The 23,119-nt window shown below is 43.9% G+C and overlaps 2 protein-coding genes across 3 annotated transcripts in view; one reads left to right on the top strand and one right to left on the bottom strand.

Moving 5' to 3' along the window:
- The window catches only part of BACE1 (beta-secretase 1), a 33,954-nt gene extending 29,261 nt beyond the window's left edge, over positions 1-4,693 (bottom strand). For both annotated transcript variants that reach the window (XM_029574114.1, XM_029574115.1), the window contains exon 1: positions 3,695-4,693. In XM_029574114.1, the coding sequence (XP_029429974.1) occupies positions 3,695-3,967 (273 nt within the window). In that variant the 5' untranslated portion in view covers positions 3,968-4,693. The remainder of the gene's footprint in view (positions 1-3,694) is intronic.
- A 206-nt stretch (positions 4,694-4,899) lies between these two features.
- CEP164 (centrosomal protein 164) overlaps positions 4,900-23,119 on the top strand; it is a 77,942-nt gene continuing 59,722 nt past the window's right edge. The window contains 6 exon segments of the mRNA XM_029574117.1: positions 4,900-5,262; positions 9,758-9,943; positions 10,435-10,562; positions 14,575-14,686; positions 14,972-14,987; positions 14,989-15,164. Coding sequence (XP_029429977.1) covers positions 10,481-10,562; positions 14,575-14,686; positions 14,972-14,987; positions 14,989-15,164 — 386 coding nt within the window. The 5' untranslated portion in view covers positions 4,900-5,262; positions 9,758-9,943; positions 10,435-10,480.

Below are 23,119 nucleotides of genomic sequence, written 5' to 3'. Positions count from 1 at the left end.
GAGAACACTGTGAAACAGAGACTGGTCAGTGAGATGACTGGTATGTGTGTGTGTGAGAGAGAGAGAGAGAGAGACTGGTTGGGGAGATGATTGGTGTGTGAGAGACAGAAACTGGACCTGAGGGTGGGAGTGATTTGTGTGTGTGAGAGAGAAGAGACTGGTTTTGGTCCCTAAAGAGGAGGACCGTGAGGACAGCTTTAGCAGCTACTGCTGCTTCTGGTGTGGCCTGCAAGGGAAAGGAGTAGGAGAACTGCTGGAGAGGGTAAGTAAAGGTGGCTTTTTAAGTTAATTTTTCTTGATTGACTGCCATTTTAATTATTGGGTATTATGTGATGTGTCTGCTGTTTTGAAATATTTTATTGTTGCTTCAAGAATTTTTAATAATTTTAAGAGTTTTTAATTGTTAGATGTTGTTCTGTTCATCAATCGTTTTGAAACATGTATTCATATACTTTTACAACTATAAAACTATGTGGGGATCTATAGCAGCTTGACTTTTTCTGTTTCCCTAATTGGAGGTGTATTGGTGTTTAGGGCCTGGTTTAATATTTGTAATGTTGCCTTTTTATAGGTAGGGTTCTCCATTTGAGTGCATGCCATAATGTAGGTGTAACTTTGTGAGAATTATTGCAGATCCTGGTTCTATGTTAGGTGCTATAGTTCTGTTTCCATTTCTCCAGTTTTGTACTGCATGCAGAGTGGCTTTCTTGGGTTTCCATTCCACTTTTTGTCTCCATATTTGTTATTTGTGGTCTTTCTGTACTTGGTGAAGGTCGATTTTGTGTGTGTGACCGAGGTGAGGTATTTAACTAGCATGAGGGCTAGTAAAATACCTTGCCTTATTTGTTGTGTTTTCTCAATAGGACATGCATTGGTAGTGAACTGCTGTCTTTTTATAAGTAGGGCTATTGTGCCTGGTAGTAGAGGGAGTTTGTGTTGCTGTTATTGAGATAACACCAGAATATTTTTTGTATGGCGAGCTGTACGGGGAATGTTCTAGTTCTGCTTTATACCCATTACTGGGGGTCACGGGTGGGTTAGCCCTGTGACTGTCATGTGTTCAGTGTGTCACGCATGTGGGAACTATCTAAAAGGTGTGTTCCGACAGAAAAAAAGGTTGAGAACCACTGCTTTAATGTTACATGAGACTCCCGCCCAGCATCAGATTGCAAACTGGTGCTAGAGGCCAGACACACCATGGCAGTAGGTCACTCACGCCAATAAAAAAGAAGGCTGGAACAAGCGAAAAGGGAGTTATCTGGCTTCTCAAACAGAGCCTCTGCTGGTGCTCTGACAGCTCACAGTAAAATTCGCGGGAGAGCCGGCATTCCGAGGCGCACGATCGAGTATGCAAATGAGGGCCCGCGATAAAAGGAGGCGCTAGGGACAGCCGACGCTCAATTTTACCAGCATCAGTTCTCAAACCTACTGACAGCCACAGGTTTGAAAAACAGACGCCGGCATAATTGAGCATCTATTTTCTGACCCGCGGGCCGATTTAACATTTTTTTTTTTTTTAAATTTTGGGGCCTCTGACTTAATATCGCTATGATATTAAGTCAGAGGGTGTACAGAAAAGCAGTTTTTACTGCTTTTCTGTACACTTTCCCTGTGCCGGCAGAAATTAACGCCAGCCTGTGGGCAGGTGTTAATTTCTGAAAGTAAAATGTGCGGCTGTGCAGTGGGAGGGTGGGTGAAAGTAAAATGTGAGGCTGTGCAGTGGGAGGGTGGGTGGCTATTAAAATAGGGGTAAAATTGCCAGATAGTTATGAATGAAGCCTCGTGGTGCCGGTACTGGTTCCAACTACTGAGCCAAAAAAAAAAAAAAAGCATTGTAAAGTCCTTACCAAACAACAGAAATAGAATGATTCAGGGCTTTATTCCCACTGCACACTATAATCTAAGGCAAGGCTCCTCTTAAGCTTGCATGCCTGGTACCAAGCTGTGGAAACGGTGGCTGTGTTTTTAACATTAAACTTGAATGTTGGCCCAAAGACAGGGCTTCTGAGTTCCTTCAGTGCCCGACACATCTCCATAAACTACAACAAAAAAAGTCTTTGTGGGTTTTAATGGCTGCCTGTATCAGAGAACACATTTTCACCTTTGAAATAGTGCGTGCCGTTAAACTACAGAATAAAACCAGCAACACGCGTGGGCAGCAGCTTCCTGCTCTGGGGTCCTGGTGGAATGGAACAGCTGTTCCTTTAACATCTGGCATCCGATTGGCTGAGGCCATCACGGCCACCTCGAAGGCTGAAACCAACGTTTTCTCTTCCACCGCTGGAGAACAGGACCCCGCATACAGCCTTCTCGGGGGCAGGCAGAAAGAATTATCCTTACACGCAAAATGCTCTTATAACTGGGCTTATTTGCAGGTCAGGACGATGAAAATACGTTTTTATAACATGCAGGAGAGTTTAGATGGTAGAATCCACCAGTTACCTGGCTCCTAGCTTTTTAAAAAGTTCTCCGGGAACCAGAGTTCCCAGCTTATGAAAAGACTCTTTTACTGAATCTGTCATATTTTTACTGACATCCTATCTTTTCTGCAGACATGTTTTGCCGTTTGCCATTTTGTGCACCGCTGGATTTACCATGCTAAGATTTCCTTTATGCACCCAGACTGGTTCCCGATTCCTGAGCACCGGATACAGACCCCACCCCCAGCTCCCATCACATTAATGACCTGAAAGTATTTTTTTTAAGTTTACTAACAACCACCTTGTTAGAAACTCATTCTATAAATTAAAAAGTTGTACTGGTTTAGTTTTTTTCATTATCTTATTTTTACACGTGGCTTCTGGCATAATAAGAATACTATTTCACTATGTATCCATAGTGTAGTATAATTTTACTGAAACACTGTACATCACTACCAACAATATACACTAGCAAAGTGTGCTCTGCTGTGGCCCCAAAATGTGGGTCAGAATTCAATTTCTAGATCTGTACAGAATCGTTTTACCTACATTAAAACAACTGCGAAACATCCTTTCCCACAATCTACAATAAAAGACAGAGAACGTCTTCTACAGTACAATTCTCTGGATTGCTGCTCATAAACATTTATTTTCCCCATTTGAAATTTTTAAAAAAGCTATTTTACATGGAACTTATAAATTCAAGATGTTTTTAAAACAGGAAATACAGAAATCAGAATATAATTATAGTATATATAATTTTTTACTTTTTCATTTAAAAGAAAGATAAAAGGGTTTTAGTTTCTAGCTTTACAAGATTTAGTAAATTTAATTACGGAAAATAAACAGATAATATGCACTGAGATATGTTTCTGCTAGGCATTATTTATCAAACTAAAGACTAACTTTAGGATCATTACTCCACAATAAAACGTAAACTATCTTGTTCTGATTTCTGTATTTCCTGCTTTAAAAACATCTTGAATTTATAAGTTCCATATATATATATATATATATATATATATATATATATATATATAAACACACACCTCTGCAATTTTCAAGTTAAAAATCTTAAATGTGAAGCCGGTGAATTGATTTTCTTTTTACAGTAACTGCCTCCGGAAAAGAAATGCATTTTCTGGTGAAAAGTGACAAGGGTCGCTTAAGAGATACAGGTGGCTTTAAGGCTGACAATTTAAGCTTTAATCAGCAGATTAATCAAGGTGGGGATGTGCATGCAGAGGTTCCCCAGAGACAGGTCGTGTACTTACTGTTTGCGGAGGGGTCCCCACCGTCATTTCCACATAATAGCCCTGGCCGGACTTCCCTCTTAAGTTATTGATCATGTTCCTAAAACGGCCACCCTCTCTGGGCTCTTGCTGGGCGGATCGCGGGAGCCTGCGGGCCTGCGAGCTCCCCGGGCCCGGCCCGTTCTTCAGGGGCACCCGGATGCCCAGCTGTTCGCCGCTGGCTCTCAGCAGCCCGGACCCAATGCAGAGCCCTAGCGGCAGCAGCAGCGTCCAGGGCAGGGCGAGTGGCTCCATGCTGGTCTCGCCCCTTTCGACTTCTGGACCCTAGGGTAGTTCAGGCGCTAGGGACGGGAGGCCAGCACCTGGCCGGGGAGGACCAGGCCCTGCTGCGAGTCCATGGTCTCCCCCTCGGCCGACAGACTCGGGCTTGGCGGCTGTCACCGGCTGGGGCTGGGCTTTGCCTTGCACACGCGGATTGCTGGGAAGTGTAGTCCAGCCTCTCAGCCTCAGCAGAGCAGATCTCTGACGCCCCCAAACGACTGAAAGTAAAGGAACTTTTGTACATGCAAGTTCCCTTTTGTTTATATATGTTACGCGTCTCCTCTTTTATTGGACCTAACATGAGGGGACTTGCGCCAATACACACGCTGCACCATATTCATTAATGACAAATTCGCGGAATTTATGCTAGAAAAAGGCTGGTGCACACCATTTTTAAGTTTCTCTGCGGGAGAGAGTAGGAAAGTACCGCTGCGCTCGAAGGTAACTGATTACTGTGTCCTGCCCCCGAACGGCGGCTTCTATTACTGCTCATAGCCTTGTGTAAATCCTGCAGGCACGATCACGTGTCACTTGTAATGCTGGGGCATTGTTGCCAGATTTAAAAAAGGGGGGTTCTAACCACAACTAAAAAATTCGCAAGTCAAAGGGATTCCCCCTCCAGGGCTCCATACGCGTGGCTTTCACGGTGGTGGTAGTAGGTCGTCCCCCCCCGAAAACCACAGGAGTGGGAGGTCCTCCGAAAGTTAAAACCCTCCTGGTTTAAAATGGCGCCTACTATCTCCACCGGCAGATAATCCCAATCCGTATTCACTCACTTCTCCCCCACAACAGAAATAAAATGAGTACAACCCGTCTGCCCAGCCTCCTTTACTTCGGATGAATGAGAGACGTGGAGGTCGCGCGCATGCGCAGATAAGGCTAACAGGGTCGAGAGGGATGACCGGGAAGCTCCTACGGCACTGCAGCTTCGGCGGTGCCTCAGCCTTTCCTACGCTGAAGAACTCTCCCCCTGGTCCCGCCCCCCTTATTGCATATACAATGTAATCCTTTGCTGAAAAGCGGTCGTGGGGGAGAGTGACCGGAGCCGCAACTCAGTTCAGAACAAGGACCCATCAGAAACGGTGGGGGATGCCGGCGGAGAAAAGAAGCCACCAGCGGGGCATCCCAGGCAGCAGTGTGGCCGGGAAAAGAGAAGCCTGAGGGTCTATCTGTATGCCTTCGCTGTTCTGGGAGAACTAAATCGAGCCAGCAATTTTGACAGCCTCCCCCCTTTGTTTTAGATTTCCTTGTAGTTTGTGGGCTATGAGGTGAGAATGATCTTCTCTTGGCCTTTTCGATTGAATCTGGCGACCTGTGCAATATGAGTGTGTGAGGTGGGATTTAATGCTCTGCCTTAAGAGCTGAATTTAAAAATTTGCCACCCATTGGCAGATTGTCACAGCTGCGTCCCTATGCAGCTGTGTCAGCATGTCACTAAAGCTTCTTTGGCCAAGGTATTAGCTGCTTTCAAAATGTGGCACTCTAGGTGGTTATTTATGGCCAAAGCAAGATAATTAAACCTGTGAAATATCAAAAGTAAAGTCTGAGTACTGAACTGCAGATGGTCCCTTGGTTGTTTAGTTGCGTTTGAGAACTGGTATAATGAGGTGGAAAAGGGAGTTACTGCCTTGTTAATCCCATCAGGAAAATGGAACTATTATTTTTCCTGGCCCAAATGGAAGGAGAAAATATATAGTTAAAAAAAAGTGAGAATAATACCAATACTGGAAATATTCTTTCTGAAAATAGTGCAGCTGCTTTAGAAAAAAAACATTTTTTTCAAGTGCACCCTGTTAATCACTTACAGGCCGATACAGTACAGTGTGCTCCGGCGGAGTGCACTGTTAACCCGCAATTGGACGCGCGTTTTCGACACGCTAGCTTTACCCCTTATTCAGTAAAGGGTAATAGCGCGTCGAAAACGCGTGTCCAACCCCCCCAAACCTAATAGCACCCGCAACATGCAAATGCATGTTGATGGCCCTATTAGGTATTCCCGCGTAATTCAGAAAGCAAAATGTGCAGCCAAGCCGCACATTTTACTTAGCGCCTACCCAAAGGTAGGCATTAATTTCTCCGGGCACCGGGAAAGTGCACAGAAAAGCAGTAAAAACTGCTTTTCTGTGCACCCTATGACTTAATATCATGGCGATATTATGTCGGAGGTCCTGAAAGTTAAAAAAAGTTAAAAAAAAAAATTTGAAATTGGCCCACGGTTTGAAAACCAGACGCTCAATTTTGCCGGCGTCTGGTTTCTGAACCCGTGGCTGTCAGCGGGTTTGAGAACAGACGCCGGCTAAAATTGAGCGTCGGCTGTCAAACCCGCTAACAGCCGCTGCTCCTGGAGACAGTAAGTCTCTTCTTTTGTCCTGAGTGCAATCAGCTGTAATCTTGAAAGACCCCAAACAGCTTTGGGTTTGAAAAACAGATTCTATTGCTGTTTAAGGAGACCCATTGTATGTAAAAATATTTCACAAATATTCATCGTGGACATCCCAAAAATTGAATTAGTTTGCTGCCCTTTAGAACTGATATTGGTTATTACTGATATATAGTACATGTACTATATACAGGGGCTTGCAAAAGTATTTGACCCCCTAAAAAGTAAGCAGATTGGTGTGGATTAGAAATGTCACACAGATTGTTCCAGACATTATGTTTATTGCAAACAGGTATGCTCTTAAAATAAATGTTCATAAATTTTCAAAGTCACAATTCATTATTTGCACTTTTTTCTAAAATAAAATTAAAAACTGAAAAATGCTGCTTGTATAAGTATTCAACCCCTGTGCTGTGGAAGCTCCCAGTTGATACAGATGAAAGATATTGCCCTAACAATTGGCCTCTACCTGTGAAACATTTAAATTAAAAAAAAAAAAGTATGCTTTTCTGGTTAAAGACCCCCTAATTCAAATACCTTTGGTCAGCTTGTGAATTTGAAGGAAAGCTGTAAAAATGAAGACCAAAGATAAAGATAAAATTAAAGATAAAGTTATAAACCTGCCCCAAATAGGAAAAGGCTGCAAAATAATATCCACATGCTTGGATATCCCAGTGAGCACTGTTGGATCAATTGTGAGGAAATGGAAGCTGAATCATACCACCCAGACATTGCCTAGACAAGGCCGTCGCTCAAAACTCAGAGTCACAGTACGAAGGAGACTTGTGAGGGAAGCCACAGAGAGGCCAACAATAACTTTGAAGGAGCTACAGAGCTCAGTGGCTGAGACTGGAGTGGAGGTGCACCAGTCAACCATTACCAAGAGCGCTGCATACAACTGGTCTGCATGGGAGGGTGGCTAAAAAGAAGCCATTACTGAAGAAAAACCACATCAAAGCACATTTGGTGTTTGCCAGAAAGCATCAGAGTGACCCAGCTAAAATGTGGGATAAAGTTTTATGGTCAGATGAGTCAAAATGGAGCTTTTAGGCCAAAATTCAAAACACTATGCGTGGCGCAAATCTAACACTGCCCGTTCTTCAGCAAACAGCATCCCAACAGTAAAATATGTGGGTAGCAGCATCTTGTTGTGGAGATGTTTTTCCTCAGCAGGGATGGGGCATCTTGTTAAAATTGAAGGACAGTTGAATGGGGCAACACAGGGAGATACTGCAAGACCACCTGCTTCAGTCAGCTAAAATACTAAAACTTGGGAGAAAGTTCACCTTTTAGCAAGACAATACTCCTAAACACAAGAAGAAAGCAACATAGGAGTGGTTGAATAACAAAAAGGTGAATGCTCTACAATGGCCAAGTCAAAGTCCAGATCTCAATCCAATTGAGGTCAGTATTTGAAAATTGAGGTCCATAAGAATGATTCTACCAATCTGAAAAACCTGGAGCAAATCTGCCAGGAAGAATGGACAAAAATCACTCCCAAACAGTGTGCAAAGCTGGTAGAAATTTACCCCAACACCCTTCAAGCTGTTATTGCATCAAATGGTGGTTCCACCAAGTACTAGTCTGGAGGCATTGAATACTTATGCAAGCAGCATTTCTTTTTTGGTTTTTATTTTATTTTACAAAAAATGCAGAGAAATACTGAATTGTGACTTTGAAAATTTACCTTAAGAGCATTCTAGTTTGCAATAAACATACTGTCTGTAACAATCTGTGTAAGTGTCATTTGTAATCCACACATCTGGGGTTGTCCATAAATGACGTCATGCTCCGATAAGGGGGAGCGAGTTACCACTTTTGTGGCGAGGGGGTAGGGAGGGATTGAACATATCATGACATCAGAAAGTAAAAGTTGCAAGATTACTTTTCTACAGCAGCAGCAGCCTGGGGGTCCAATGCATTTGTGCATTCCCTCCCCACCAATGTTGTGGGGCCCCCAATCGTGTGAATAGAAGGGGGACAGCGGTTCAGAAGGTTTAGCCCAAAAAAAGACACTTGGAACCCCAATATTCTTCAGCGTTCAGCTACAGCATTCCGTTGTTTTCCATATGACCTGTACTGTCCATCAGTCCAGTCAGTGTTGAGTAATAGGATATACAAGATATGTCATCAGTATTTTGCTTCTGGGGTGATGCTGCAAAGCCACACAACAATGCACAAACATGAGGCAGTTCCAATCAAAATTGTCAGATGACTGAGAGTGGCTGCCCGAGGACAGTGTGAGCTGATGGTGATCATTGCACGTGCAGAGAATGTAGAGAGCGTGGTGAGGCAAGACGAAGACAATCTAAATCTACGTGGACTATCTGTTCCAGAACATGTTTCTGTAAGCAGTGTCCCTGTTTGCACAATGGCAGATAACTTGTCATTGACGTGACAGGGCGAATAGTTTTTACAACAAAACAGTTCAGCGTCTTAGTTATTTGATTTTGCAGCATTGAACAGCTTTAATTATAATATAATTCAAACTGACTGCCTAAACTGTGTACTAATGCTGTTTTGCTCAAGTAAAACACAGACTGATAATTGTTTGCATTTTAGTATTGTAACTTAATATAAGGGGGGGATTCGAAGTTTGTGATGTAATTGAAAGAGGGTTTGGAGATTTGTGACAAAGCGTGATGAAGGGGGTGGGGTTGGGGTTGATTTCAAGCCAAGATAGTGTGATGCCATTTATGGATGGCCCATCTAACTTTTTAGGGGTCTAATATTTTTCAAGTCACTATATAGTATTGAACATGGCAAATATAGCAATGTGAATGAAATTTACATCTGCAGCCATTTATGTATAAGACTTCATGGTTAATAAAAATAATGAAGGAAAGTGTTTTCTATGTACAATTACTTCATCAAATTAAGGGTCTGCTTTACTAAGGCTCCCCCCCCCCCCTCTTTAATTCTGTGTCTATGGGGAAAGAGTTTAGTGATTCAATCCCTAAATATTTTTAACTGTATTCAACTGGTGGTAGTCCTTGTAGGTTAGATAAAGATTGCTACGCTTTATCCCTTGAACTATTAATTTGACCAACATGCTTTTTAAAAATAAAGCTATATTAAGAAACAAATTAGGAAGCACTTTGCCAAAAATATCTTTTTATCAACATGTGGCAGTCAGACCTAAGAACAAAAATTCTGCCATTAGGCATATAGATGGAACATTGTTTGGAAAAAAAATGCTTACTATTCCCTCGTAGAAATTACGAGAAGCAGAGCACATTCGTGCACAGTCACTAACCTAAGCTGTTTCTGGCGCGATTCCCAGACAGCCACACATATCTGAGCAACTAGAACTACAATTCCCAGCTTGCTAGCTGCCAACTATAACGTGGTAACGAGTCCCTTAACCAACTGATGTTGTGCAGCTTCCCAGGAGCCCTATCAGATCCTTTCGAGAGGCGGGGATCATGTGACCGTTGCTAGGTTGTGCGATCCCGGAAGCAGATGACCGCGCTGCAGAGCAACCTGCAAAGCGTCCATGGAAGCCGCGGGGGCAGCGAGCGGCCGTTGGGCGGCCTGGGAGCCGCAGGCAACCCGCTCAGGCCCTTCAGGTAAGAGTTGTGGGCTTCCTGGTGGGCCTTCGGATAAGAGCATTAATTATCTGCCTAGTCGAGCTTATGGCTAGCTTTTAATTTCATGATCTCGGCTGCTTTAAATGGATGAAAGGCACTCCCACAACCTTTCCCCACCATGTTTAAGTATAGGAGTTCTTACCCTGTAATGAGAAGTGGCAATGTTTTTTGTTTTTGACAATAAGGCACTGAATATTAATGTTAATACAGGAGATTATGTGGAAGGTTGGTGACCCGAGGAAAGGGGAGAGGGTGACTAAAGGTCTCTGAGCACTTCCATAGAACAGTCATTCATGACCTCTCGGGTGCTAAAGATACTAGAGATTCAGACTGAATACAGGGGCTCACAATGCCAGATGTTTGGAGATTAAAAGCCATCATCTTCAGGATGAGAGAGCAGTGAACACTCATAATGAACAGGAACATTGAATGTGACCCACTGTGCTAATGTGCATTATTTGTACTCTTAGATGGTTTCCCCTAGATGCTGTCATTTGTCCAGACTGATCATCTGACATGGCAGGGCCTCCAGTCAGAATCGGGGATCAACTTATCCTGGAAGAAGACTATGATGAAAATTACATACCCAGTGAACAAGGTAATAGATGCTTTCCTTTGATATTGTTGGACAGAGGAGCTAGGACATCTGATCAGCTGATGAAGGCCTCTTGAAAATGAGATACAGTAAAAACAGCAGAAGTGTTTTATTTTGTGTATTGAGGTAACAATAATGTAGTACTTTTGAAAATGATCCTTAATCCCATTATTGAGTAGCCCAATAAATGGATTGCATAAAATATACACTAAAAAGCTGAGGATATGCCTGCCATTCCTAGCAGAATGGCTTATGCTTGTAGTTGTTAGATATAGGATGCATTTTAAAGTACACAAAGTTAAAACAAATATCAATATTTGGAAGCTATATCATTACAACTGTATATTGTGTTTTTAAAAAAATACTTTCTATCGGGCCGATTCAGTAAAATGCACGGGAGAGCTGGCGCTCCGAGGCGAGCGCCCGCTCTCCTGACACACGCCCAGACCACTCTCCTGGGCGCGTGATTCTCTGTGCAAATGAAGGCCCGTGGTAAAAAGGAGGCGCGTCCCTAGCGCCTCCTTATTGGCAGAAGCGGTGGCTGTCAGCGGGTTTGGCAGTTGACGCTTAATTTTACCGGCGTCGGTTGTCAAACTCGCTGACAGCCACGGGTTCGGAAAACGGACGCCGGCAAAATTGAGCGTCCTTTTTCCAACCCGCGGGCTGTGGGCAGATTTTTTTTTTTAAGATTTTTAATTTTTTTTATTTTTGGGGCCTCTGACTTAATATCGCTATGATATTAAGTCGGAGGGTGTACAGAAAAGCAGTTATATAGTAAGGGGTAATAGCGCATGGAAAACGCATGTCCAACCCCCCGAAACTAATAGCGCCCTCAACATGCAAATGCATGTTGAGGGCGCTATTAGTTAGTCCCATGCGATACAGAAAGTAAAATGTGCAGCCAAGCCGCACATTTTACTCTCATAACTTAACGCCTGCCCAAAGGCAGGAGTTAATTTCGGCCGGCACCAGGAAAGTGAACAGAAAAGCAGAAAAAACTGCTTTTCTGTACACCCTTCAACTTAATATCATAGCGATATTAAGTCGGAGGCCCCCCCAAAAAAATCTGCCCGCGGGTTGGAAAACGGACACTCAATTTTGCCAGTGTCCGTTTTCGGAACCCGTGGCTGTCAGCAGGTTCGACAACCGATGCCGGTAAAATTAAGTGTCGGCTGTCAAACCCGCTGACAGCCACCGCGCTAGTGTCCCTAGCACCTCCTTTTTACCTTGGGCCCTCATTTGCATAGAGAATCACGCGCCCAGGAGAGTGGCCTGGGCGTGTGTCGGGAGAGCAGGCGCTCGCCTCGGAGTGCCGGCTCTCCCGCACATTTTACTGAATTAGCCCGTGTATAAGGGGTAATAATAGCGCGTGGAAAATGCGCGTCCAAACGGGGCTAACTGTGCGCTTGGCCTGAGTGCACCGTACTGAATCAGCTTGTATGTGGGCAAGGAGGAGGAAGGCAGGCTGTAGAGAAAAGCCTATTTATTAAATGTTCTGCTCCAAGAGATATGGGAGCAAGCAGAGACTGTGCATGATAGCATCTATCTGAGAATCACATGGTCATAGATTAAACATTGGGTAAGCAAAGATTAAAAACAATAACCTGTCCCCATGCTAGGCAGAATGGTCAGACTCTTTACTGGGGTGAATCTAGATACTTTGTGTGTTGAAATCTGCTACAGTATCTGTATGCAGCTCTGACTAACACATTCATTGTAAGAACATAAGATTTACCATACTGACTCAGGCCAAAAATCTATCAAGCCCGGTATCCTGTTTCCAAATTCCAACAGTGACCAATCCAGTTCGCAAGTACCAGGCAGGATCCCAAAAAATGTCATGCTGCTTATCCCTGTGGATGTTGGTGGGATGCTATAAAATGCTAGAAGATTTGGGGGGGGAACTGATGGGTTTCTGCTTTCCATTATTTAGCAAAGATGCCAAGAACATACCCACTGCTTGTTTCTGTTTTTGACATAGGAACTGACAATGGACTGTATGTTAGGAAAGCAGCTCCTGTGTTTATTATTTAATAGAGTAAGCAAGACACACAACCCACACAACTCCTGTGACTGGTTATCTCTGCAGGATGGCAGAATCTCAGCTAGTGTTTACCATCTGGTTTGGCCACCAGATTTCATGACTAGTTAGTCTTGTGGCTGTTATTATTTAGGAGGATTTTTTGCTCACATGTGTTTACTAAAAAAAAAATACCTCCCTCAAATCAGCAGCCTGTGAGTTTACTCCTGCTGCTTGAGTGGTAATGGCAGAGACGAGGTGGGCTTTGAGAGGCATAGTGTTAAAACAATGCACCTCGGGTCTATAGTCTGCTACCCAGAGAAGCCATGACATGCTCATTTGTGTAATTGTAAGCCTGATCAAATCTTACGCTTTTTAAACTTATCGCGATAAAGTATAATAAAGCAAGTTATTTTTGAAAATTGCCCACTCCACTCTATGTGGGGGGAAAAAAGGGTGGAGCTGGGGAAAGAGTTAAGATGGGACTGTTAAGTATTGTGGGGATTTAATTTTGAAAACCCATGTGTTCTTTACCCTGCATACTTTGTACCTGCTAAGTAAGCAAGGTAAAGAATGCCTGCGGCACCAATGTGAGAATTTCCCTTTGTGTTGAAAATTGCCGCCCTGTGTTTACACTCGCAAAGAACACTCACCTGTTACATTCGGCTTTTCTCTGAGACATTGCTTTTGCTCTTATTAGTGTATTATTGGTCTACAGGGATGGGAATACTCTTAGGAGCTGACGCTATATCAAGTGCGCAAAAATTTGCATCCAAATTGGGCGCACGTTTTTTCAACGTGTGCATCCCCCTCTCCTGGGCACCCGATGAATAGGCAAATGAGCTGCTGTGCTAAAAAGGATGTGCTAGGGATAAATTGTGCGTTCCTAGCGTGTCCATGGTGTAGGGTGCCCGTTTTCCTAACCTGACCACCGTCAAGACTTTTTTTTTCATGCTGCTTCCTCTGCAGTATTTTGGCGGTTTTTTTGTGGCGTCTTGGAGAATGTGAAGACTTAACACCAGCTCTGGGGCTGGCATTAAGTTTTGCATGTTAAAACATGCACGTTGGGCGCATGGTGATGTTTTACATCGGGGGGTAATAGCTAATAGCCTCATCTACATGGCATTTACACGTGATGAGCCCTATCCACTACGCGCTGGTTTAGATACACATTTTGGATGCGCTAATCCCATTATTGCATTCGGAGTTATTCTAGTGCTAGGCTGAGCGCACTGTATTGTATTGGCCCCTTAATGCTTGGGCTGATGTCGTGCAATCCCAGCTTCCCCTACCTGGTGATGAGTCATTAGCACCCATAGGAATGATGACGTAAGAACTCTGGAGGCCATAGTGCAGGACAGTCAGGCTGTATCTCTGCCAGACTAATTGATTTTATTTTTCTTAATGGGGTGCAGTCTTGTACAATACATTAGTATTGCTTTGGTACAATAAATTGTGCTTGTTCCTGTTAGATATTTAGAGAATGCCAATTCATCAGCATGTCATCTGTTTCAGTGCCCAGCTCCCCTTAGCTCTTTGCTGTAGCATAGCAAATAACTCTAGCTGTGACCAGAGTACAGTGGTCTCTGGCCTTTATCTGCTTGGGATATACATCACAGGGCTTTTTATGTTTTTTTCCTTTCCGGGTGGGGGTGAGGAGCTTGTCCGTGCAGGCTACGAAACGTAATGCCTTCGGGTTTTTAGATGGGACTATAGCCAGAGCTAATGTTAATGTTTGCGTTTCAACTTTAGAAAATTATTAAGAAGTTATATTCTGTCTCTTCTGTGGTGATGTTGGTTTCCATGATTGTGTTTTACCTTGTAACTTGCTCTCTGGCGTATTATCACCCCCAGACTTCAGCCATAGGCTGAGTCAAATGAGCAAAATTGCTTTCTGTCTCCTGGACATAAACTCCCCTAGTAAGAGAGTGCCCGTGTGTTTCCTTTTCTTATGGCTGTGAAAAATCTCATTCTACTGTTCTGGCTATTCTGTAGAAATTAAGGAGTATGCCCGGGAGATTGGCCTCGATCCTGACAATGAGCCAGAGCTGATGTGGTTAGCCAGAGAAGGGATTGTGGCTCCCTTACCTGTGGAATGGAAGCCGTGGTAAGAAAGCAGCCCAGCAGACATTTCATTAATTGATTGCTTGTCAAAATAAGACAAAGCCACAAGGCAACACTTGCGGTGGGTAAAGTCACTGTGTACTAGTGACTACTGCAGTTTTCCTTGTGTAAGTAGGAGGTGTTTGTATTTCTGAATCAACTGTCCTTTCGCCTTGTTGATGTATAAGAAATGAATCAGCTACAGCATTCAATCTGGTACAAACATTATGGGCAGAGATGATATGACTTTTCATTCACTCATATCTTTTTCTCCCCCCCCCCATACTAGTCAAGACATCACAGGTTGACATTTATTACTACTTTAACTTCTCCACTGGCCAGTCAACGTGGGACCACCCAAACGATGAGCACTACCGTGATCTTGTCCTCCAGGAGCGCCGGAAACTGCAGGCCCAGGGAGGTGCCAAAAAGAAAGAGAAAAAGAAGAAAAAGAGAAAGAAAGAGAGAAGAAAGAAAAGGAGGTACCCAGGGCCCCTCCACGGTGAGTGTAGATAGCAATACTTCAAGTGGGTCTTGCTTGGGTTCCTTGACTTTTCATGGTCGAAAAGGAGCAAACAAGTTATGTGGCTTAAGATTCTGTGCATGTGTTCCCTGAAACATGTGAATGGATCCAATGAATGGTATCCAAATGTTGTAACAATCCTGCATGTTTTTTTTTTTTTGTCTTTTAAATTTTGGACAGGGTCCCCAGCTGCCATCACGGCATACGCAGCTCTATCTGCCTCTCCTAGCCATACTATATCCTGCACTGTTTATCTTGAAATATACTTTGCCCTGACCTTATCCATGTCATTCCATGGCCAGCCAGCAGAAGGCACTGGCACATTTCTTGATTATTCTCCTGGTATCTAATTTTTCTGAATTCTTTTTCTTTGCTATTAGTGTTTTTCATTGACTGGACGCTTGTATCCAAGTTTTTTTCAGTAACAAAGTAATAACTACCATTAAGTACCCATTATGATCCTGGTCCCCATCATAGCAGGTGTCTGAGACCAACAGATAGCAAACAGCTGGCAGAGAAAGATTTTAAAATGTAACGTCTGCCCATTGTCCTCTTGAAACCTACTTGTGTAGCTGCTTTTTGACCTTTTGGTTACATCTGCTACATTTACTGACTGTAGCTGCTTTTCCAGCATACTCATTTAGAAACAGGCCACAAAGCATAAGGCATGTTCTTTTCCAAATGGGCTTCATCTGATTGTTTGCTGACACGGTAAAACAACTGTCCTGTGCTTTGATTTTAAGGTTTCCTCTGTAGCAATAAACCCATTTTAAGCAAAGAAAAGGGATGTGATTTTAGCCAGCAAATAGAGCAGCTTCAAAGAGGCATTTTTCACTTTGTGACCTTTTTCTTAAGGTCACTTCACTGTTTAATCTTAACTGGTATATCTAGGGCAAGTTCTGTCCATTAGATGTGTCTAAGTCTTTATTATCTGTTTAGGAAATGCGGCCAGAGGAAGGGATTCTGCTTTCACCATTAAACTATGAAATGGCATCTTCCTCTATGATGCTTGGGTGTCTGAGTCCTGATCTAGAGCAGGATAGCCAAGTTAGCAAAAATGGTTTTCTTAAGAAAGGGACAAGGAAGACCTCAGGATCAACAACAGAACCAAATGATTCTACTGAACTGAGGACTCATATTCCCCCGGGAAGGCTGCAACCACTTTATCCAGAAAAGTCTAAACAAAGTCATCAGATTCTGGGAGAGGTTGATAAACTTTTAGGACATGCATCGGCCTTTGGCAAAAAAGACCTAAGCAAGCAGATTGTTCCGGACAGGTCCATTGTAAATGATGACAAGGCTTACTGTGTAGGTTCCCAGTTGGACCTAGAAGATGAAGATTACTGTCTGTCTGCAAATCCCACACTCAAAGAGCCAAAGAAGCTTTCTTCATGGGGAGCGGGTCAGGCGAAAACTTTGCGATCATCCCTGGATGCTATTGATGAAGAACCTCCTGAAAACAAGAAGATGAACCAGTGTCAGGATGTTTGGGCATTCAAGGAAGAAGGGGAGGAGTGGCTGCTCAGACATAGGTCAGAGGGTCTCTGCAGTGAAGAGAAAAGTCCGGCTGAGGGGGTCTGTGCTCCATTGGGAGCACGTTCTTCTTCTGAAAATGTTTTCTACAGCAGAAAGTGTGAGATGGTCATCTTTGGTTCCAGCCTTCAGGAAGAGTTGGGTCAGTCACAAAATAGCGATCTCATTCAGGAAGCTGAAGAATCTGAACTGCATAGCAAAGGGATTGAGGGCAGGAAGATGAAAAAATCTGAAGACCATGCTTCCAGTCTTCAAGCCATGGACCTGTGCACAAGCAGTGAGAGCAGAAGCGACAAAAAGAATTTGGAGCAGGCAGTGCAGAAGAAACCTATGGAACAACATAACGAAGTGGCAGATGCAAAGGTCACAGAGATACAAACAAATGTAGACCCTCAGTTGCCTACCTCTTTTCACATTCCTGAAAATAACAAACACCAAGATGATCTTTATGATGCTTGTGCTGAAACAATGTTTCCCCAAACAGAGCGAGCTCAAGCAGTCCTGAATTATGCTCCCTTCCATCATCCAGACCCTACCTTTTCCTACCTTCAACAATTAGGATTGGAGCAAGAAGGTGAGAAGAGCATAATGAGCAGTTTAGCTGATCATCATGCTTCCCATGTTTTGGGAGAAGTTGACAATTTTTCTTGGGATCCCCAGAGCTGGCATGATTCTGAGAAAGAGTTAGATATGTTTGCTGTCAATGAACCCTTGGAAAATCATCCTATGATGGAATTTTTTCCTGCACAGCCGCAAAACTCATTGGAAGAAAAATCCGAGAGCGAATGCTACTTAGAAGATAAGAAATTTTACCAACACTTACTTCAAATGGTCAGAATATCCAAAGACAACAACTGTATATCAAAAGTCCAAGACCAAGGACATCACTTAGAACTAACCCATCAATCCAGTTGCAGTATATTAGAAGGGGTCCAAGAACAGGGTCACATCTTACAACTGGCCCTTAAAGTTAAAGACAGCATTATTCCAGAGGAAGTCCAGGAACAGGACCACATCCTACAAGTGACCCACAAGGTCAAAGACAGCATTATTCCAGAGGAGGTCCAGAAACAGGACCACATTCTACAAGTGACCCATCAGGTCAAAGACAGTAGCATTATTCCAGAGGAGGTCCAGGAAGAGAGTCACATCTTACAAGCGACCCATCAAGACAAAGACAACAGCATTATTCCAGAGAAGGCCATAGACCAAGATCACATTGTTCAACCAGCCTTTCACGTCAAAGATGGCAGTATTATTCCAGAGGAGGCTCAAGAACAGGGTCATATCTTACAAGTGGCCCATCAGGTCAAAGATAGCAGTTTTATTCCAGAGAAGGCCCAAGATCAGAATCATAGCAGCAGTATTCTTAACGAGATCCAGAAACAGAGTCACAGCATACAACTGACCCCGCAGGTCAAAGGCTGCAGGCATTATTCCAGAGGGAAATCCAGGAACAGGGTCACATCTTACAATTGATCCATCAGGTCAAAGACAAAGGCACTATCCCAGAGGAAGTCCAGGTTCAGAGTCATCACTTTCAATTGATCCATCAGGACACACACAGCAGTTCTATACTAGAGAAGGTCCAGGATCATCACTTACAACTGACCTGTCGGGAGCAATTGCTTAATGCTTATAGTAATCAGAATACTAATCAGGAAGACAGAAGAAGCACAGAGCCAGAAGACACAGCATTATGTTGTTCTCCAAATGCCAGGCACATAGAGAGCCATAGAGCAGAACAGAAGGAGAGTCACCGGCTAACTGAAGATGACAGCGAGAGGTGTCCTGTAGCAAGCCAAGACAGTAACAAGGTAGGCAGCTTAGTCTAAAATATAACTATTTCGGTAAGGGGCTTTCCCTGTACATACCCGATCAGCCCAGACTCCTGGAGTTTTCCTCCCTTCCAGCAGATGGAGACAGAGAAAATTTTGTACTTAATCTGGTGTGCCACCTGCATCTCCTCAGTATTTCTCTGTCTCCAGCAGATGGAGATGGTGAAAACCTGCGGTTCTATACTTGATTAAAAAAAAAAAAAAAAAGGACTAGGATATATTGGAACTTTTTCAGACTTCCTCCCAGGAGGTTAGAAGGTCCCGGTGGGCCATCCCTCCTAGTAGTAGGTTAGAACGAGCAGGGGTTGGGGACCCTAAATTGCTCTTTCAGTCATGCCTGCTTCAAGGACTTTCACCAAAGTAATGGTGGTTGTAATGGCAGCCCTCAGAAAGGAGGGTGTGCTGGTTTCTCCATATCTGAATGACTGGCTCATCTGAGCGAAGGCTGAGGACCTTTGCAGACAGGCAGTGGAAGTGGTCTTGTACCACTTGAGATCCTTGGGCTGAGTTGTGAATCTGGCCAAGAGCCACTTTTCTCCTTTGCAGGTTCTGGAATTCTTGAGTGTGCTCTTCGATTACCCGTGTGGGCAAGGTCTTTCTCATGGAGGAGCAAAAGGCAAAGCTGCAGGTGCAAGTTCAGAACCTGTTGGAGGCCCGAGTACCCAGGGTCTGGGATTACTTGCAGATGCTCGGCTCCATGGCCTTGATCTTGGAGTTGGTCCCATGGGCTTTTGCTCATATGAGACCTCTACAGAAAGTGTCGCTATCCTGGTGGGATACAATTTCAGATCAGTTTCATCTTTCGCTACCTCTTACAGAGTTTTCCAGGTCCAGTCTTTTGTGGTGGCTTGGCTGGGACCATTTCTACCACGGGGTGGACCTCGAGGTGCTTAATGGATGGTAGTGACTACTGATGTCAGTCTCACCAGTTGGGGGGCTGTATGTCAGTCTCATTTGGTGCAGGGCCAATGGTCGGTGGACGAAGTGACCTGGTCCATCAATTGCCTAGAGATGAGAGTGGTGCGGTTGGCTCTGGAGGGGTTTCTTCCCCTTCTGCACAACCATGCAGTCAGAGTCCTGACAGACAATGCGATGATGGTGGCCTACATCAACCACCAGGGAGGTACCAAGAGTTGAGCAGATGCTCTGGAAGCGGAGATGCTGATTTCCTGGGCAGAGCAGCATCTGGCCTTGATAGCGGCATCTCACATAGCGGGGTCTAACAATGTGCAAGCAGATTTTCTCAGCTGGCAACAATTGAATCCTGGAGAATGGGAGCTATCGGAGGAAGCAATGACCCTCCTTTTTCGCAAGTGGGGCATGCCTCATATTGATCTGATGGCAACCCAGAGGAATGCCAAGGCCCCACATTTCTTCAGTCGCAGAAGAGAGCATGAAGCGGAAGGGGTCAATGCCCTGGTGCTTCCTTGGCCACATGATGTTCTGATCTACGTGTTTCCTCCATGGCCTCTGGTGGGCAAGGTTGCAAAGAAACATGATTCTCATGGCTCCGGAGTGGCCACGAAAGCCTTGGTTTGTGGATCTGGTCAATCTAGCAGTGGACAGCCCCCTGAGGCTGGGCCATCTACCAAATTTCCTACGGCAGTAGATGAAACTCCATTTACAGAAGAGAATGTATGGGTAGAGCTAGGAAAACTGAAAGTGGACAAAGCCATGGGGCCTGATGAGATTCATCCCAGGATACTGAGGGAGCTCAGAGATGTGTTGGCGGATCTGCTGCATGACCTGTTCAGTATATCCCTGGAAACGGGAATGGTGCCAAGTGATTGGAGAAGAGCGGTGGTGGTCCCGCTTCACAAGAGTGGGAGCAGAGAGGAGGCTGGAAACTACAGGCCAATTAGCCTCACCTCGATGGTGGGAAAATTAATGAAGACTCTGCTGAAGGAAAGAATAGTGAACTATCTACATTCAGTAGGATTGCTAGCCCCGAGGCAACATGGATGTACCAGGGGAAGGTCCTGTCAGACTAATCTGATTGATTTTTTTGATTGGGTGATAAAAGGAAGAGCGCTCAATGTCATCTACTTGGATTTCAGCAAAGCTTTTGTTATGGTCCCGCATAGGAGACTTGTGAATAAAATGAAAAGCTTTGGAGGGAGCATTAAGGTAGAGGCGTGGATTACAAACTGGTTGACTGATAGAAGGCAGCATGTGATGGTAAATGGAACCTAATCTGAAGAGAGAACAGTGTTAAGTGGAGTGCCCAAGGATCGGTGTTGGGAACAGTCCTGTTCAATATCTTTGTGAGCAACATTGCGGAAGGGATAGAAGGTAAAGTTTGTCTTTTTGTGGATGATACTAAGATCTGCAACAGAGTGGACATGCTGGGAGGAGTAGAGAGAATGAGACATGATTTAAGGAAGCTTGAAGAGTGGTCGAAGATATGGCAGCTGGAATTCAAATGCCAAGAAGTGCAGAGTTATGCATTTGGGGTGTGGTAATCCAAAAGAGTTGTATGTGATGAAGTGTGAAGGGCTGTTTTGCATGGAGCAAGAGAGGGACCTTGGGGTGATAGTGTCTAGCGATCTGAAGACTGCGAAGCAATGTGACTAGGTGATAGCTAAAACCAGAAGAATGCTGGGCTGCATAGAGAGAGGAATAACCAGTAAGAAAAAGGAGGTGATAATCCCCTTGTACAGGTCCTTGGTGTGAGGCCTTACCTGGAGTATTGTGTTCGGTTCTGGAGACCGTATCTCAAAAGGGATAGAGACAGGATGGAGGCGGTTCAGAGAAGGGCGATAAAACTGGTTGGGGGGGGGGGGGGGGGGGCGGCTCCATGAAATGACTTATGAGGAGAGGTTGAAGGACCTAAATATGTGTACCCTGGAGGAGAGGAAGTGCACGGGAGATATTGATATAGACCTTCAGTTACCTGAAAAATGTTAATGATTCACATTTGACAAATCTTCTCCGTTCAAAAGAAATCAGTAAATCTAGGAGTCACAAATTGAAACTCCAGGGAGGACGACTCAGAACCAACGTCAGGAAATATTTTTTCACGGAGAGGGTGGTGGATGCCTGTAATGCCCTTCCAGAGGAGGTGGTGAAGACAAAAATGGTGAAGGATTTCAAAGGGGCATGGGGTAAACACTGTGGATCCCTAAAGGCTAGATGATTGAAAAGAGTGCAACGGGGAAACTTGCTGGTGTGGCACTTATTACCCTTAACCAATAAGCCTTCATACTGTTGATGCAACTCCATTATTGCTCTCCTTCTTTAATGGCAGGGGAAAAAGAGGAAAAGGGGAATTCGTTTCAGATAGCAATCAACAAAGACATGACTTTTACAGTCTGGGAAAACAAATTCCCTGCTTCAACGGTAAGAGATAATGGGGAATTATTTATTTATTTTATTTATTTGTCGAGTTTTATATACCGTCATTCGGTGTTGCCATCCTAACGGTTTACAATTGTCGATGGGAAAGGGGAAATGTTATTAGGGTAGCAGATCAATATGTTAAGATTCAAATTACATAATAAGAACATAAGAAATTGCCATGCTGGGACAGACCAAGGGTCCATCAAGCCCAGCATCCCGTTTCCAACAGAGGCCAAAAACCAGGCCACAAGAACCTGGCAATTACCCAAACACTAAGAAGAACCCATGCTACTGATGCAATTAATAGCAGTGGCTATTCCCTAAGTATAATTGATTAATAGCCATTAATGGACTTCTCCTCCAAGAACTTATCCAAACCTTTTTTGAACCCAGCTACACTAACTGCACTAACTACCTTCTCTGGCAACAAATTCCAGAGCTTTATTGTGCGTTGAGTGAAAAAGAATTTTCTCCGATTAGTCTTAAATGTGTTACTTGCTAACTTCATGGAATGCCCCCTAGTCCTTCTATTATTCGAAAGTGTAAATAACCGAGTCACATCTACTCGTTCAAGACCTCTCATGATCTTAAAGACCTCTATCATATCCCCCTCAACATTTGGTTATTACAATATGTTCTGAGAGAGGTTACAGTAAAGGTATGGTATGGTTGGGTTAGTTATCATGCTTCTTATAGTTGCAAGAGACAATAGATATAGATTTGATTGGAGGAGCTAATGTGTACTTGTTTCTTTTTGTTTGATGGTTGCGTAAATGGGTGTATGGTTGTCATTGTGTATCTAAATATGCTTTGGTGAATAGCCAGGTTTTTAGATCCTTCTTGAACGTTTTTTTGTTTGGTTGTGTTCTTATTTTAATTGGAAGTGAGTTCCATAGCTTGGGGCTTCCAATGAATATGGCTCTTTCTCAAGTTGTGGTGAGTTGCGTGGTTCGTGCAGAAAGAATTTTTAGGAGACCTTTGTGGAGCGTAGGTCTTGTTTTGGGGCATGGAGTTCAATAGTTAACTCAGACAGCAACCAACAAGGACGCTGACTTTGACGGTTTGGAAAACTAAGTATGGGGGTAACTTATATGGCGTGGCAGATGCTACCATTATGGGGGAGACCTGTATGGTGCATCTAATGCTACCATAAGCTTGCTGGGCAGACTGGATGGACCATTCGGTCCTTTTCTGCTCTCATTTC

The sequence above is a fragment of the Rhinatrema bivittatum genome, chromosome 12 (assembly GCF_901001135.1).
Source record: "Rhinatrema bivittatum chromosome 12, aRhiBiv1.1, whole genome shotgun sequence".
In the NCBI taxonomy this organism is placed as follows: domain Eukaryota; kingdom Metazoa; phylum Chordata; class Amphibia; order Gymnophiona; family Rhinatrematidae; genus Rhinatrema; species Rhinatrema bivittatum.
The sequence above is the reverse complement of the archived record's forward strand: the minus strand, read 5'-3'. Positions and strand labels throughout refer to the sequence as shown.